Source organism: Nycticebus coucang, unplaced genomic scaffold, assembly GCF_027406575.1.
Source record: "Nycticebus coucang isolate mNycCou1 unplaced genomic scaffold, mNycCou1.pri scaffold_65, whole genome shotgun sequence".
NCBI classification, from domain to species: Eukaryota; Metazoa; Chordata; class Mammalia; order Primates; family Lorisidae; genus Nycticebus; species Nycticebus coucang.
Window position 1 is genome coordinate 249948 of NW_026515591.1, and position 18909 is coordinate 268856.

Below are 18909 nucleotides of genomic sequence, written 5' to 3' on the forward strand. Positions count from 1 at the left end.
GCATCACTTATTTTAAAAATACTCTGAAACCCTTTTCTTTATGTTACCTTTCATTTTGAGAAGGACACTAAGCAATTCATACCTTTTCTTACTAAATGGCTATTTAGATGGAACTATTTACTCATAACAAAGGAAGGACTACTTTAATGATAAGAAAAACCTGTATGATTGAGTAACCTTCTATGAAATAGGTAACTAAAAAAAAAAAGAGTTAAATAATTATAAAGGCAACAGACCACATGCTGTCTAAAAGAATGGACTTTGAAGTAAGATTGATCTAGGTCCAAATGAGGGTTAACTAATTAGTCTTTGACCTTGAGGAAATTGCTTAACTTCTCTAAGTATCAAGTTCTATTGTAAAATGAGACAAATATTAATGAATACCCATGTACAAAAATGATAAAATTGTTACAATTGTTATAAGTATCTAAGAGAGTATGCCTATAATATCCCAATAAATGCTTGGTTTCTCTTGTTATTAATGCCAGTCACATGAAATACAGTGTTTGTAAAATTATTTAGCCTTGTCCATGCCTTATATATGATGCAGAATAACATACTTGGGTGAGTGTGAGTAGTAGATAACAGTAACTACTATTGTTGAGTGACTGAAAATATCTCTCACAGGATTGGACTTTCAAAACTACTTTTCTCTTTCCTAATGTTTCATAAATTTGGAGAATGAGAATTAGAGCCAGTAGCAGCCACCATGTTCTAGGTTGAGTGTTAACTGAAGTGATATTTAGTGTTGAACAGAAAGTGACTCCTCTAGGACACCTCTAAAGAATATTCCAGGTATGTCTGTATCAACCTCTTAGCTGTCATTTCTCAGATAAAATCCTCACTATCTCTGTCATGACTCAAACAGTAACTGCCTATCAAGTCTATTGCTTCTATACTGGTCTAACTTCAAACCCAGTTTCTAACTAACATGAGCCAGAATTATATTTTTTTTGCAAAAAAGGAATAATGCTATGCCACTCCCTTAGCAAAATTCCTCAGAAAAAAAGTCTTTATAAAATGCTTTGTGGACCCACATCCAAAAGATGGTCCCCAATAATCCTTAATTCCTGTTATTCTCACTCTATTGTAGCTCCCTACGATGCCTTACCAGGGGTGGCCTGTGTGGCCCATTGCATACATCAGAAATGATGGTACACTACTTCAACAATTAGGTTATAAGAGACTGTGGTTTCTATTTTGGGTGCTATTTCAATTGCCTATTCTCTTGGATCTTCCACTTTGAAGGAAGCCACTGCCATTATGAGCAGCCCTGTGGACAGATCCACATGGACAGCAGACATCTGACCAACAGCCAGTAGAGCACTGAGGCTGCCAGCATCCACTTCCAAGAGTCTTGAAAGTGGATTCTCCAGTTGTAGCTGAGCCTTGAGATAATTATATCTGTGCCAACAAGCTTGAGTGGCCTGAGGAGGCCCCGTGAACTATAAGAATCTAGTGAAACACTCCCAGATTTCCAAATCAGAGAAGATGTAGGAGATGTTTGCAGTGTTGTGCTGTTATGTTTTGGGGTAACTTGTTGTACAGCAACAGGTAATTAACATTCCTACAAAGGTCCTGATAAGCTAACTTTGCTTCCATTTTTTTTTCTTTCTGCTTCAAAGTATTACCACTCTCGTCTGCTCATTAGGCTCCAGTTACACAGGGCTTCTTTTTACTCCTCTGAGGGCCAAGCTCTGCCCACCACCTTTGTGCTTGTTGCCTCTACCTAAAATGTTCCTCCTCCCTATATCTATCTAAATGGCTATTTACATTTCTTCCTTCAATGATTTTCTCCTTGACTACACCTACCAACTATACACCTCATCTTTTACTTCACCCAGTACCCTATTTCTTTATATAGTAATCACAATCTGTCATCCTATCCCCTCAACACACACATAAGTTCCCATATTAAAATGGAAGTTACCAAAGAGCAAGGACTGAACCCATCACCTTCTCCGTTATATCTCCCACATAACTCAGGCATGGCACAGGAAATTAATGAATGCTTCTTGCATAAATAATTGACACATTTCTTTACCAAAAAAGGAAAGAATTATAAAACTCAATTTAGATGCTGGTCATAGTAACAGAGACTAGACATTGTGACCATAGGCACTGAGTCCATAGAGTGAAAGTGTATCTTTGCTAGTGAAAATGCAATAGGATAATGATTACCAATAGAGAATATTCAGTCCACTTACTTGGTTTTGGCCACAACAAACACATCGTTGTACAGGAATATATGACGCTTCTGCTTCTTCAGGCCTCTTTTCAGTTCAACTGGGCCGTCGATCAGCAGAGTCCTATTGGAGCACACAGATGGTGACACAACAGGTGTTGACACTAGCAGATGGTCTTTCCCACAGATCAGTAAGTTAAATGATGCAATACAGGCTAAGTTTATGAGAACAAAACCCATTCTCTAGGGCGGTGCCTGAAGCTCAGTGAGTAGGGTGCTGGCCCCATATACTGAGGGTGGCAAGTTAAAACCTGGAACTGGCCAAACTGCAACAAAAAAATAGGCAGGTGTTATGGTGGGTAACTATAGTGCCATCTCCTGGGGAGGCTGAGACAAAAGAATTGCCTAAGCCCAGGAGCTGGAGGTTGTTTTGAGCTGTGATTCCATGACACTCTACTGAGGGACACAGGGTGAGAATCTGTCTCTAAAAGAAAGGAAAAGAAAAAAAAAAAGCCCAGTCTCTAATACAAATTGAAAACTGAGCTAGATGTTGTGGTGTGTGCCTGTAATCCCCCCTACTTGGGAGTCTGATGCAGAAGGATCACTTGAACCCAGGGGTGTGGTTTGCTGCGAGCTTGGGGGATGCCATGTGCCCAGGGTGACAGAGTGAGACTCTGTCTCAAAAAAAAAAAAAAAAGGAAATTTTGGTGAATAACACAATGCATATTTTTTTAGTATTCTTATTTTCAATTGTTTCTACAAATAAGCTTTAAACTTTGATAAAATGTGCAACCTTTATGTTTGAATACTATGTGATGTGAGGTACACTTTTGAATCACTTTGAACCCAACTGAGCATACACACCAGCTCTGAAAGGCTTTATGATTCCTACAAAATATAGGCCTTATAAAGTAACCTCAGGACAGGAGTCAAATTTTTCATTATTAAACAAACAATGCTGGTGCTAATGGAAAAAAACAACAACAACAAAATCCGCACCTACAAGAAATGTGACCTGAAACTTACCATGGAATATAATGTTCTAAGCACACACCACATGTGCAGTACAAAGCCTTGCACTTACCTGCCAGTAGGAGGCTGTTCTTCCAGGACTCTGTCTAGCAATGTGTTTGTTTTCTGTTTTGGAAAAAGTAAAAGAAGACCATGTGGTTTATAAGAAAGTAAACATTGACTTTCAATCCAATTCAACAAGTTTGTATTGCCCATCTTTATATACCAAGGACTCTACAATTTCATTATGCCAATAAAACTATAACATCTAAAATAGAAAAGTTTTTTTTTTTTTTTTAAAGGATAGCAAGTATGAAAGCTTGTATAGGAAGTAAGATTGGGTTGTATCTTCATTGAGTAAAGTGGTTCAATGTTGATCACAGTATTTGGGAAAAACACCATTATTACTGGTATGTTGTGCCCAGCCCTATGCTGAAGGCTGAACGTGGATTCCCTGATTAAAGTGTCATCCCAGGGACACTACTTCAAAGGCAGAACAGGTCCCAACTACCCTTCAAGGAAAGACCAGTACAGGGTGGACAAATAGTTAAAGAAAAGGCCCAGAGAATAGTGTTCTCATGAAAATAGAACGAACCTTGAAATCTTATTTTAAATTTAAATGTTTACACATTTGTAGATATTTCTATCCATATCATTTTTTTTTTTTGCTGTAATTAAAAGGGACAGTTTTCTTTCTAATTTAAATATAATCAGGCTACTCTGTTTTCAGTGATCAAAAATTTGGGATAAATGCGGTATTATTTAACTCAAGTTATCAAGATAATTATGCTCTAAATTTAACCTGATGTACTTAACACCTCTAAAATCAGTCCCTAGAGATTCACGAGTAAAAGTAACAACAGAGTCACAAAGAACCATGAGTGGACTTTAGGCTGTATTACCAAACCCATTCTCCCTGCTCCACCCTCTCCCCCTGGCCTGGCCAGAGCTGTGACCCATTTTCTAGGAGACTAGACCAGCCCTGCATGACAGCTGCCTGTTGCTCCAACAGGAACCACAGAAACCCTACTAGCTACCGCAGGGTCATTATGCCAACGCAGGATTTAAAAGAACTAATTCTTAGCTAGTAAAATAAAACCTAGCTATGCCATTTAATTACCAATCATGCATTTATAAGGGGCTGAGAATAACGCTTTCTTGGGTGTTACTTCTTAGCTCACCACATCTCCAAGCCCCCAGAGATCTCTCCCAAATTGTTGTTTTCACCCCTGCTCTGTCCTCAGTTTTGCTGTTCCCCTCATTAATCTTTTGTCTCCCATGTAAAAACTATATACACAAATTCCTTTCAGGCAACTGTAGGAATTAGACACAACATTAATAAAAGGTTGAAAGCAAATAGGTTAAAAGGAAAATTATCAAATTTCTCATTCAAGAGTTATTAACCTTGACTTATGTTTAGCCTAACTTGCAATATTTTTTAAATTTTTTGCCATGTTGTATATTTGGTGTCTCTGTACAGAAAAAGCCCATAGGTTCCATCACTTTCCCAGAATAGTCGAATCCCTCTAAAGTTCAGTGATTCAATAACCTAGTTTATACCTTATAGTGTGAAAGCCAAATGTCAGTGGTTGCATTACCCACAACTCTTAGGAACACAACCCTCAGGAATCTAACTCCTTAGGCTGATGTGACTACAGAAGTGGCAAGAAGAAAGGAACTCTGGGAGACAAGGATTTGCATTGCAATATGAAGTGTAGGAGAGTCTCAATGCTAGAAGACTGGATTGAGTTTACTAGAAAAGGAGGCAGTTTGGAAATACTTGATTTTACTTGTGGACACACACACACACACACACACACTTCCTCCCTCAATCTCCGAAGGGAAAAAGCACTGAAGACAAAATGTAGACTCAATGTAGACATCAAAGGATGAGGGGGCAGTACTGACTCTCACCCACAGTCAAGTCTTGGGAAGCTCAGACACTTCCAACTCCAGGGAAGGGCTCTCACCCCTCTTCAATGGCCCTCTGGCCAACACAAGATCCTGGAGGGAAGATTTAGGAAGGGCACTAAAATCAGGACAAGCAGAGAGCCTATGCAACTCCCTATGTCTCTGCAGCACCATGAGAAAGTTTAAGGAAGAGCCAGGTTATCCCTCTATCAGCCACTTGTTTCCAGAGAGTCTGGAAGTGTTCCACTGCCATAAGGAAACACAGGGCCAAATATTAGAGTGACTTATGCAGGGGGACAGGGAATTCGGAGACATGGACAGAAACACCAGTGCCAGTTCCTGAGTGAAGTGAATGGCTCTTATCGCAGGTACACTTGCTTGGAATCCTTCTACAGAGAACTGGACACCTTGGGAGACCTCCTGCTACCTGGTGGCTGAGTTATTCCGAAGGGAATGTACAAGATGAATTCCTCCTGCCACTTGGTGGCTGTGTTTATCTAGGGAAATCTTATAAGTCATTGCTCAGGTTGCCCCTCCCAACTATGACAGGGAACACATGCCACCCTAACACCCCCAACAACACCTGCACCCCTCTCTAGCCTCCAGAGTCCTAATTGGACAGAGGAGCAACAACACCAGGGATCACCACCTCTGCCCTCTCTACAGTACACCAAGGCCTACCACCCCCTGGGTGGCCCAATTTGGTCGAAGGCAGGCCAAACCTACATGTCCCCATGGTGACCAGGGTCATGATCCTGCACCCACCCTTCCAATTCTCACCACCACCTCCCGGACCTGGAGTCATTTCTGGGCTCCTGCAGTGGGTGTGGGATATCCCCCTTAAATCATACCGTGCAGCCACCAGTGGTCCATCCTATTTCCCAAAGCCCACCACGCACCTTCATCAAAGTTTGCTGTTCCCCCATGGCACGTGCTGCTGCTCTTGACATCTCTGAGCTGGCCTCACTGAGGGGTGGTTGCCCACATGTCACCTTGTAGTTCTTCTCTGGCTGTGGCATCTCAGTCCTGGCCCCGCCCAGGTTCAGTTGTCCATAGGTCAGCGCTGGGATCTTGAGCTGTGGCATCTCCAAGGTATCCACACCAGTGGGAAGTGGTGCACACCTCAACTTAGGAATGGCCCCCACCAGAGGCAAATCTATGTCAGTCCCGCTCAGGGTCTGTAGCACACAGGTCACCTCAGGGATGGCCCCCACTGGGGTCAACTCTGTACTGGCCTCACCCAGGGTCTGTTGTGCACTGATTACCTCTGGGATCCCCAAATGTCGTGTTTCCAAGGTGGCCACACTAGGGAGGAGTGGTGCACAGCGCACCTCCAGGACCTCCTGCTGTGGCATCTCCAAGGTGGCCCCAACAGGTTGGAGTGGTGCACAGGTTATCTCAGAGATGGCCCCCACTGAGGTCAACTCTGTACTGGCCCCACCCAGGGACTGTTGTGCACAGATTACCTCTGGGAACCCCAACTGTGGCGTTTTCAAGGTGACCACGCCAGGGGGGACTGCTGAACAGCTCACCTCCGGGACCTCCAGCTGTGGCATCTCCAAGGTGGCCCCAACAGGTGGGAGTGGTGCACAGGTTACCTCAGGGATGGCTTCCACCAGAGGCAATTCAGTGTCGGTCCTGCTCAGGGTCTGCAGCACACAAGTCACCTTAAGAATGGCCCCCCGTATGGTCATCTCTGTTCTGGCCCCACCCAGCATCTGTTGTGCACAGGTCACTTCTGGGATCTCTAACTGTGGCATCTCCAAGGTGGCCACACCACTGGGGAGTGGTGCACAGCTCACCTCAGGTATGGCTTCTACCGGAGGCAACTCTGTGTCAGACTCGCTCAGTGTCTGTGGCACACAGATCACCTCAGGGATGGCCCCCACTGTGGTCATTTCCATGCCAGCCCCACCCAGGGTCTGTTGTGCACAGGTCACCTCTGGGATCTCCAGCTGTGGCATTTCCAAGGTGGCCCCACCTGGGGACAGTGGTTCACAGATCACCTCAAGAATACTCCCCAATGGGGTCAACTCCGTGCAGGCCCTGCTCAGGGTCTGTGGCACAAAAGTCACCTCCAGATCGCCCCCTCCCAGGGCATCTCAGTGCCAGCCCCACCCAGAGTCCGTGGCACAAGTGACACCTTGGGGATCACAGGCCTTGGCATCTCCAAAATGGCCCCTCCACGGGGCAGTAGCTCATAGGTACCCACGGGGACTGAGGGCTGAGGACAGGGATGGACAAGGGAAGGACTTTCTGGACTCCCACCCCGACCTGGGCTTCCCCCTAAGGGAGGAACCAGGCTGCGGGTCTTGCTGTTCATGGAGCCTTCAGGGTCTTTTCCTGAAGAAATAAAACTCTCTGGAAGTCCCCAAACTCTCCAGAAGATCACAGTGACTCAAGAAGTAGCGGGAGCGTCTCGGAAACCGTGTTGCGGCCAGTAGTGGCGGGAGCGAGAGTGCGGGAAAGTGTCCAACCGACGTGGTGCGTGGGCTGGGAGCCGACCGGTCAACCTCCGCTGGGGCTGCAGGCCCGCAGGTGCGGGAGCTCGAGACCCTAGGAAGGAGGGCGCGGGAGGCTGGAAGGATGGCACAGGACTGACAGCGGGAGATGGAGGTTGCAGAAAGAATGGGGCGAGAGGGAGGACACGGGAAGGATGGCGCAGGATGGAGGACGAGGGAAGGATGTTCCTGGAGGGAGGACGTGGGACGGTTGTCATGGGAGGAAGGATGCGAGATGGACAATGGGGGAATCACGTGGGAAGGAAGGCGCGAGACTGAGGACTCAGGGAGGATGGCACGGGATATAGGAAACGGTTAGGATGGTGCGAAAGGGAGGACGCCGGAAGGACAAAGGAAGCTGGAAGGATGGAGCAGGACCAACAGCGCGAGATGGAATATGCAGAATGTATGGCACTGAAGGGAGGACGCGGGAAGGATGGCTCGGGACTGAGGACGCGAGATGGAGGATGCAGAAAGGATGGCTCCAGAGGGAGGACACGGGAAGAATGGCTTGGGACTGTGGACGCCGGAAGAATGGCACAGGACTGAGAGAGCGAGATGGAGGATGCAGAAAGGATGGCTCGAGAGGGAGGACACGGGAAGGATGGCTTGGGACTGAGGAGGCGGGAAGGATGGCTCGGGAATGAGAGAGCGAGATGGAGGATGCAGAAAGGATGGCTCGAGAGGGAGGACGCGGGAAGAATGGCTCGGGACTGAGGACGGGAAGAATGGCACAGGACTGAGAGAGCGAGATGGAGGATGCAGAAAGGAGGACATGGGAAAGATGTCCCTGGAGGGAGGACACCGGAAAGATGGCGCTGGAGGGAGGATGCGAGATGGAGGATGGGGAAGGACGTTGAGGAAAGGAAGGTGCGGGACTGAGGACTCAGGGAGGATGGCATGGGATATAGGAAACGGTTAGGTTGGCGCGGGAAGGATGGAGCAGGACCAACAGCGCGAGATGGAATATGCGGAATGTATGGCACTGAAGGGAGGACGCGGGAAGAATGGCTGAGGACTGAGGACGCAAGATTGGGGATGCAGAAAGGATGGCTCGAGAGGGAGGACGCGGGAAGGATGGTGCAGGACGGAGGACATGGGAAGGATGTCCCTGGTGGGAGGACGCTGGAAAGATGGTGCTGGATGAAGTATGTGGGATGGTTGACGGGGGAGGGAGGATGCGGGAAGGACCACGCGGAAAGAAGGCGCGGGACTGAGGACTCAGGAAGGATGGCACGGGATGTAGGACGCCCTTACGATGGAGCGTGAGGGAGGACGCGGGAAGGACGGCACGAGGACCAAAAGCGCGAGATGGAATATGCGGAATGTATGGCACTGAAGGGAGGACGCGGGAAGGATGGCTCGGGACTGAGGACGCGAGATGGAGGATGCAGAAAGGATGGATTGAGAGGGATGACGCGGGAAGGATGGCACAGGACTGAGAGAGCGAGATGGAGGATGCAGAAAGGATGGCTCGAGAGGGAGGACGCGGGAAGGATGGCTTGGGACTGAGGACGCGGGAAGGATGGCTCTGGACTGAGGACGCTGGAAGGATAGCTCGGGACTGAGAGAGCGAGATGGAGGATGCAGAAAGGATGGCTCCAGAGGGAGGACACAGGAAGGATGGTGCAGGAAGGAGGACATGGGAAGGATGTCCCTGGTGGGAGGACGCCGGAAAGATGGCGCTGGATGGAAGACCTGGGATGGTTGTCATGGGAGGGAGGATGCGAGATGGAGGATGGGGGGAGGACGTTGCGGGAAGGAAGGTGCGGGACTGAGGACTCAGGGAGGATGGCATGGGATATAGGAAACGTTTAGGTTGGCGCGGGAAGGATGGAGCAGGACCAACAGCGCGAGATGGAATATGCGGAATGTATGGCACTGAAGGGAGGACGCGGAAGAATGGCTCGGGACTGAGGATGCGATATTGGGGATGCAGAAAGGATGGCTCGAGAGGGAGGACGTGGGAAGGATGGTGCAGGACGGAGGACATGGGAAGGATGTCCCTGGTGGGAGGACGCCGGAAAGATGGTGCTGGATGGAGTATGTGGGAAGGTTGGCGGGGGAGGGAGGATGCGGGAAGGACCACGCGGAAAGAAGGCGCGGGACTGAGGACTCAGGAAGGATGGCACCGGATGTAGGACGCCCTTACGATGGAGCGTGAGGGAGGATGCGGGAAGGACGGCACGAGGACCAAAAGCGCGAGATGGAATATGTGGAAAGTATGGCACTGAAGGAAGGACGCAGAATGATGGTTCGGGACTGAGGACACCAGAAGGATGGCGTGGGACAGAGGGCGCGGGATGGAGGTCGCGAGTAGCATGGCTCTGCACTGATAGTGAGGAACAGAGGGCCCAGGAAAGAGACCAGGGGGAGGATGGGGAGGGAAGGAAGGCGCTGGCAGCAGCTCCAGGGCCTCCTCATCTCTTGAACCTGTCCACACTCCCAGAGGCTCGAGTCACAGAAGACCAGCCCTGATGGCCCTTGGAGCCTCTTCCTTTAGGACCTTCCATCACCTCCAGCCAGGGAGGGACCTTCACTGTCATGAACACAACTGGCAAGAGAGAAAAGGGTGCTGGTAAGGTGTGGCTGAGGCTCTCAGGACAAGACACAGCTCCAGTGAAATCGGCCTCTTCGGGGACAGGCACCAGTCTGGAGGCAACACAGCTGTGACCGCCTTTCAACCCTCTGGCCTGTACCCCTGCAGCCCTCCTCCCTTCTCACACTCCTGCCTTGCCAGGTATGATGCTGGCTGAATGCCAGACCCTTTCCAGGCAGCCACAGCTGTGGAAGGTGGTTTGGGGACATATGCTTGAGAAACGGGGTGGTGACCTCAGTCTGAGTGCAGAAGCTTAGCCTTCAGTGTGGAACGGATGGGGCACTGGTTAAGCAGAAGCCGAAACTGCACAGCACTGCCCAGACTCTGAGTGGAGCTGGCCTTGGTTTCCACATCTGCCTTGGGAAGGCAGCCCCCAGGCCCTGTGGTTCTCAGAGGGTGGGTGCAGTCCCTGAGCTGGAGCTCAGAGGAACAGAGCAGGCTCTTGGATGGAGACGATCCCTCCTCCTATACCCCATGGTCAGAGGCAGGAAATGAGACGAAGCTTCCCCTTCCATAAAAGGTAGAAAGTTCCCTGATACTAGGGCTGTGCAAGCTTTGTGTCTGTGAGCTGGAGCAGCATGGATTGCTAGCCACCCCTTCTCTACTGGGGTGCGGAGGAGGCCCAACTTTGACCTGCCTTCACAGTGCCCCTAGATCCCACCCACCCTTTCTGTGAGCATGGGTGGGTGGGAAATGGCTGGTTCAGGTGTTGTTCTACACCCTGCTGATCACAGAATCCACTTCCTGCATGGCCACCCAGGGCCTGACAATGTCAGCTAGGACACCTTCACCTTCTGTCTGTGCTCTCTCTTCCAGGTCTTGCAGGTTGTGGTCATCTCCACACCCTAGTCATGTACCCAGGCCATGCCATTTACTTTTTGGCCCCCTCTTTCAAGCAGAAGCAACAGCGTGCAGCTCCCTCCACAGCTGCATTCAAATCCCTAAGCCATGGGCACACTTGCCACCAGTGGTTGGGGCTGGCCAGGGCCAGCATGCTGGGCAAGGAGGAGGCAGAAAACCAGGGCACAGCAGAGTGACAGCATGAATGAGGAGAAGGGGGAGCGCCCAGAGGCCTGGAAGGGATTTCAAGGCAGCTGGGCCAAGCCAGCCCAGGCCACAGGACCACTGGAGGCACATCTGGGAGAGCCTACCCAGCTGAGAGGAGCCACATGAAGATGCCAGCCCTACCTGCAGATCACCACATCTATTGCTTGTTGCAGCCCAAGGCAAAATGGAGTTCCTCCTGATCATGGACTTTATGGTGACACTTACTCCAGTTAAGCCTAGACTATGGTTTTTCTTTTTTTTCCTGATAATTTGTGAACTCTATTTTTAGTACATCTTTTTTTTTAATTGCCCTGTTTTGCTCAAAGTAAATAAACAATGATGTAGTTGAGTAACTTATCTTGAGTATTGTGGTATGAATAGCATTTTAGTCATTCAACACTAATGAAGTACAAATAACATTTTGTATTTATGAATGACAAAAAAATCGAAATAAATATGTAAAGGTCAACCTTATACAAGAATTTAAGATCATATATCAAGAGAGAACATTAAAATAAAACCTTTAACATCGCTCATGAAATAATGGATTTAGGCAAGGATCACCAAGGAATGTTTAAACAGGTAAAAGCTGGATGGAAAACTAAAACTAATTCACGAATCATGTTGAATCAATTGATCAATCTTGCCCATATGGGACAATCATACATATTATATAACCTCTTAAAAAGATGCTTTAGGGCGGCACCTGTGGCTCAGTGAGTAGGGCGCCGGCCCCATATGCTGAGGGTGGCGGGTTCAAACCCAGCCCCCACCAAACTGCAACAAAAAAATAGCCGGGCGTTGTGGCAGGCGCCTGTAGTCCCAGCTACTCGGGAGGCTGAGGCAAGAGAATAGCTTAAGCCCAAGAGTTAGAGGTTGCTGTGAGCCATGTGATGCCACGGCACTCTACGGGAGGGCGGTACAGTGAGACTCTGTCTCTACGAGAAAAAAAAAAAAAAAAGATTCTTTAAGATGTACATACCCCCTCCCTGTGTGAGCTAGAGAAACAATGAAAAGAACAGCCAAATCCAAATCCTAGAACAATGTGGAAAATATCACAAGACACATTTTCTTCAACGAATAATCAACATAAAAATTAATGGAAGAGAACTAGCATAAACTGTGAAAAATACATAAGACATACTAGCCAGGGCGGTGCCTGTGGCTCAGTCAATAAGGCGCTGGCCCCATATACCGAGGGTGGCGGGTTCAAACCCGGCCCTAGCCAAACTGCCACCAAAAAATAGCCGTGCGTTGTGGCGGGCGCCTGTAGTCCCAGCTACTTGGGAGGCTGAGGCAAGAGAATCGCTTAAGCCCAGGAGTTGGAGGTTGCTGTGAGCTGTGTGAAGCCATGGCACTCTACCGAGGGCCATAAAGTGAGGCCTCTACAAAAAAAAAATAAAAAGACATACTAGCCAAATGTAAGTGTGTGGATGTCATTTGAATTCAGCTTTGAATAAATAAACTATATATGAAAAATAAATCATGGAAGAAGTATTTGATGATGTTAAGCAAATATTGTTAATTGAGCAAATATAATGATGTCACTCTAGTTGTGTTAAAGGCTTTATTTATTATAAATGTACACTGAGTTATTTGTGGGTGGAATGACATATGGTGGTTGTAAGGAGTGGAATAAAGGAAACCCAATTGGCAAAAGTTGATGGAAATTTAGTACACTTTTGTCACTCAGTTGTATGTGATTGAAAATTTTTATATTCAAATATTAACATACTAAACTATTTCTTTGAACACGCAGAAGACATTTCTATCAAACTGATATGTTAGAAAATGCCATAAAGGACAGATAATATGTTGAATGGCAAATCTGGATTCTAATTGGCCATCATTGTTACAGTTTCAATCCCACAAGATGAGTTTTAACAAAAATAAATGCCATAGCAAATGTTCAGAATGAAAGAAAGCTTACTTCCTTGCAATATATGAGAGAGAACTAACAATGCTGATATGAAAACAGCATCTATGATTGAAGTCATGTTTCAAATCGTGGATGCAAACAACTCATTTTTTTTTTTTGTTCTCATTTCATAATAACAGGCTAGGATTGCTTAGTTCTACAATTTTTGTTATAAAAATAAACAGGCTTGTAAATTCTATTTTTAAGCTTACCTGTGATGAAACAGAATATATAGGGCAAGGTTTGTGTGTTGTCTTAACATGCAAGTCACTATTGCTCATCAATACTAGCTGTAGTATACTTTGACAACCATGGTGGATACTCAGGTAGGTAGAAGGCTCTGCTGTACAGTGGCTGGCTGTGTTATTCTTATATTTATTTTCCATCTTTTTTTTCTTTTTGTTGCTGTTTTGGCTGGGGCTGTGCTTGAACCCGCCACCCCTGGTATACAGGGTGGGTGCCCTACTCCTTGAGCCACAGGTGCCACCCCTGGCTGTGTTTTATACACACACACACATATATATGTATATATATATGTATATATATATATATATATAATCATAGCTGTGTACATTAATGCAATCATGGGGTAAAATGTGCTGGTTTTATATACAAATTGAAATGTTTTCATTTCAATTATTATTATATATATATATATAAATACATATATATATATATAATCATAGCTGTGTACATTAATGCAATCATGGGGCAAAATGTGCTGGTTTTATATACAAATTGAAATGTTTTCATCAAACTTGATAACATAGCCTTCACAGCATTTTCTTAGTTATTGTGTTAAGACATTTATATTTTACACCTAGTAAATTTCACATGTACCCTTGTAAGAAGCACTGTTAAGTGTGGTCCCACCAATTACTCTCCCTCCCCCCTTTCTCCCCCCTCCCCTACCCTCTCTCTCTCTCCTTTTCCCTTCTTCCTGGGATATAATTGGGTTATATAAATAGGTTTTATCAAATAATTTGAGTACATTGTTACTTTGATACAATGAATATATTGGACACTTTTGCTTTCATTCTTGAGATACTTTGCTAAGAAGAATATATTCCAGCACCATCCATGTAAACATGGAAGAGGTAAAGTCTACATCCTTCTTTAAGGCTGCCTAATATTCCATGGTGTACATATACTAAAATTTATTGATCCATTAATGGGTCCATGGGTACTTGGGTTTCTTTTATGACTTAGCAATTATGAATTGAGCTGCAATAAACTTTCTGATACATAGATCTTTTTTATAATGTGATTTTTGGTCTTCTGGATATACACCTAGTAGAGGATGGTAGAATTGAATGGCAGGTCTACTTTTAGATCTGTAAGTGTTCTCCAAACATCTTTCCAAAAGTTCCTATTAGTTCGCATTCCCACCAGCAGTTTGAATGTGTTCCCTTTTATCTACATCAATGCCAGCATCTCTGGTTTTGGGATTTTGTGATGGGGGCTAATCTTACTAGAGTTAGATGATATCTCAAAATAGTTTTGATTTGGTGTTTCTCTGATGATTATGGATGATGAGCATTTTTTCATATGTCTGTAGGCCATGCACCTGTCTTCTTCAGAGAAGTTTCTCTTCAAGTCCTTTGCCCACCCTGAGATGGGATCATTTGTTCTTTTCCTGCTAATACTTTTGGGTTCTCTGTGGATTCTGGTTATTAAACCTTTGTCAGAGACATACCTACAAATATCTTCTCCTATTCTGAGGGCTGTCTGCTTTCTTGATTTACTGTGTTTTTGGCTGTGCAGAAGCTTTTTAATTTGATCAGGTCCTAGTAGAGTATTTTTGATGCTGTCAATTGCCCTGGGGGTCCTCCTCAGAAAATATTCGCCCAGACTGATTTCTTCAAGAGTTTCCCTGCAATTTCCTCTAGTATTTTTATAGTTTCATGTCTTAAGTTTAAATCTTTAATCCAGTGAGATTCTATCTTTTTTTTTTTTTTTTTTTTGGCTGGGGCTGGGTTTGAACCCACCACCTCCAGCATATGGGACCGGCGCCCTACCCGCTGAGCCACAGGTGCCGCCCAAGTGAGAGTCTATCTTAATTAATGGTGAAAGGTGTGGGTCCCATTACAGTCTTCTACACATCACCAGCCAGTTCACCCATCACCGTTTGTTAAATGGGGAATCTTTTCCTGAGTGAGTGTTTTTAATTGGCTTGTCAAAGATCAAACAACAGTAAATAGGTTCATCTCTTGGTTCTCTATTCTGATATATATATATATATATATATATATATATATATATATATATATATACTTCTCTGTTTTTGTGCCAGTACCATGCTGTTTTGATCACTATCAATTTATAGTATACTCTGAGGTCTGGTAGCGTAATTCCTCTTGCTTTGTTTTTATTTCTAAGTAATGTGTTGACTATTACAGGTTTTATTCTGATTGCATAATAAAACAAAGTATTTTTTTTGACATCTTTAAAGTATGATAGTGGAGCTTTAATAGGGATTGCATTAAAATTATATATTGCTTTGGGTGGTATGGACGTTTTAACGATGTTGATTCTTCCCACCATGAGCATGTATGTTTTTCCATTTGTTAGCATCTTCAGTTATTTCTTTTCTTAGAGTTTATAGAGATATTTCATGTCATTGGTAGGTACCCACACAAATATTTCATCTTCTTTGGCACTACTATGAATGGAATAGAGTCCTTGACTGTTTCTCCAGCTTGACTATTGTTGGTATATATAAAGGCTACAGATTTATGATTGTTGATTTTGAAACCTGAAATGCTACTGTATTCCTTGAACACTTCTAAAAGTTTTGTAGTAGAATCCTTGGTGTTTGCACATATACAATCATGTCATCTGCAAAAAGTGAAAATTTGATCTCTTCTGACCCTATATGGATACCCTTGATCGCCTTTTCTTCTCTATTGGTGAATGGCTAAGACTTCCATTACAATGTGAAAAAGCAGTGAAGACAATGGGCAACCTTGCCTGGTTCCTGATTTGAGTAAAAATGGTTTAAATTTAACTTCGTTGAATACAATACTGACTGTGGGTTTGCTGTCGATGGCCAGTATCAGTTTAAGAAAAGTCACTTCTGTACCAATTTTATTAAGTGTTCTGATCATGAAAGGATGCTGGATATTATGAAAAGCTTTTTCAGCATCAATTGAGAGAATCATATGTTCTTTGTGTTTTAATTTGTTTATGTGATGAATTATATTGATAGATTTACGTATATTGAACCAGTCTTGAGACCCTGGGATAAAACCCACTTGGTCATGTTGTATAATGTGTTTGATGTGTTGCTGGATTCTGTTTGTTAGGATCTTGCTTAGTATTTTCGCATCAATATTCTTTAGTTATACAGGTTTATAATTTTCTTTTATTGTTGGGTTTTTTCCTGGTTTAGGGATGAAGGTGATGTTTGTTTCATACAATGGGTTGGGTAGTATTCCTTCTTTTTCTATATCTTGGAAAAGGTTAAGTAATATAGTTACAAGTTCCTCCTTAAAGGATTGCTAGAATTCTGATGTGAAGCCATCTGGTCCTGGGCTTTTCTTTTTAGGGATACTTTGTATAGTTGATGCTACTTCAGAACTTGATATAGGCCTGTTCAACATTTCCACTTGATTCTGGCTAAGTCTTGGAAGGTAGTGTGCTTCCAAGTATTGGTCAATTTCCTTCGAATATTCATAATTCTAAGAATAAAGTTTCTTGTAATATTCATTAAGGATTTTTTGAATTTCTGAGGAGTCTGTTGTTATTTCATCATTACCATTTCAGATAGATGAAATTAGAGATTTTACTCTTTTTTTTTTTTCTTGGTTAAGTTAGCCAGAGGTTTCTCTATTTTATTGATGTTTTCAAAAAACCAAGTTTTTGATTTATTGATCTGTTGTATAATTCTTTTGTTTTCAATTTCATTTAATTCTGCTCTAATTTTTGTTATTTCCTTTCTTCTACTGGGTTTGGGTTTGGAATGTTTTTCCGTTTCCAATTGCTTGAGATGTCCCATTAAGTTGTTAAATTACTCTGTTTATGTTCTCTGGAGGAAGGCTTGCAATGCTATAAATTTCCCTCTTAGGACTGCCTTTGCGGTACCCCAGAGGTTCTGATAATTCATGTCTTCACTGTCATTTTGTTCCAAAAATTTGGTAATTTCCCTGTTAATCTCATCTATGACTCAGTTATTATTCAGCATAAGGTTATTTAGTTTCCATGTTTTTGTATGAGTGTGCAGATTCCTTTTGTTACTGAGTTCAACTTTTATTCCATGGTGGTCTGAGAAGATGCAAGGAATCATTTCTATTCCTTTAAATTTACTGAGTTTAGACTTGTGACCTAAGATGTGATTGATTTTGGAGTATGTTCTGTGGGCTGATGAGAAGAATGTGTATTCAGTTTTGTTGGGATGAAATGTTCTGTAGATGTATGTTAAATCAAAATGTTCAATGGTTAATTTTAAATCTAAAATTTCATTGCTCAGCTTCTTATTGGACGATCTATCCAACACTGGGAAAGGAGTGTTATAATTTCCAACTATTATGGAGCTGGAGGAAATCAAGTTGCTCGTGTCTGTTAGAGTTTCTCGTATAAATTGAGGCACATTCTGGTTGAGTGCATAAATATTAATAATTGAAATTTCATCATATTGAATATTACCCTTAACAAATGTGAAGTGACCATTCTTAACCTTCTTTATTTTTATTGGTTTAAAGCCTATTGTATCTGCAAATAGAATTGCAACACTTGCTTTTTTTCTGATTTCCATTTGCCTGAAATATAGAGGATCATCCCTTCACCCTGAGTCTGTATTTATCTTTTAAGGTAAGATGAGATTCTTGTATGCAGTAGATATCTGAGCTGAGTTTTTGTGTCCAGTCAGCCAACCTGTGCCTCTTTAAAGGACAATTTAAGCCATTCACATTAATGGAGAATATTGATTAGCCTGGTAGAATTTGGGGTATTGAGTTTTTCAATAGTCCAGTGGACATTTTTAATCCTTTTGTCACTGTGGATGTTGGAGTTTGATCAAACGTTTCTGAGTGAGTTTACTTTTGTGGTGGAGGATTGTGCTTGTCATTATGAAGGATAGGTCTGAGAATGACCTTTAGAGCTGGTTTAGTTATGGCAAATTTCTTCAACATGTGAATGTCATTAAAGTATTTAATTTCTCCATCGTAAATGAAACTCAGTTTAGCTGGATACAGGATCCTGGGTTGAAAGTTATTTTGTTTTAGGAGAATAAAAGTTGATGACCACCCTCATCTAGCTTGAAAATTTTTAGCAGAGAGATTTGCAGTCATTCTAATATTCTTCTCTTTGCAGGTTACAGTTTTCTTATGTCTGGCTGCTTTCAGAATTTTCTCCTTCATATTAACTTCAGTGAAGTTAATTATGATGTTCCGGGGGATGTCTTATTCAGGTTGAGTTGTGCTGGGGTTCTGAAACTGTCTGCTATCTGAATTTCAGAATCTCTTGGCATGTCTGGAAAATTCTCTTTCATAATTTCATGGAGAAGAGTCTCTGTGCCTTGCAAAGCCACTTCTTCACTTTCAGGGATTCCTATGAGTCGAATATTAGTTTTCTTCAAATTATCCCAGAACTCTGTGAGAGAATGATTCGTTTTTGCTCTCCATTTCTCTTCCTCTTGGAGAGTTTGACAGTGTTCAAAAGCTTTATCTTTGATGTCAGAAATCCTTTCTTCTGCTTGCTCCACTCTGTCACTGAGGGATTCTACTGTATTTTTTAGATT

The 18909-nt window shown here is 43.8% G+C and overlaps 1 protein-coding gene across 1 annotated transcript; it reads right to left on the reverse strand.

Moving 5' to 3' along the window:
- Nucleotides 1–1220: 1220 nt before the first annotated feature.
- LOC128579549 (uncharacterized) lies at nt 1221–7210 on the reverse strand. Its single transcript, XM_053581579.1, has 5 exons — nt 6007–7210; nt 5141–5200; nt 3270–3322; nt 2208–2309; nt 1221–1404 (listed from the first exon to the last, which is right to left on the reverse strand). Exons 1-5 carry the CDS (start codon nt 7069–7071, stop codon nt 1221–1223), a joined length of 1464 nt encoding a protein of 487 aa, XP_053437554.1. The 5' UTR covers nt 7072–7210.
- Nucleotides 7211–18909: the final 11699 nt, after the last annotated feature.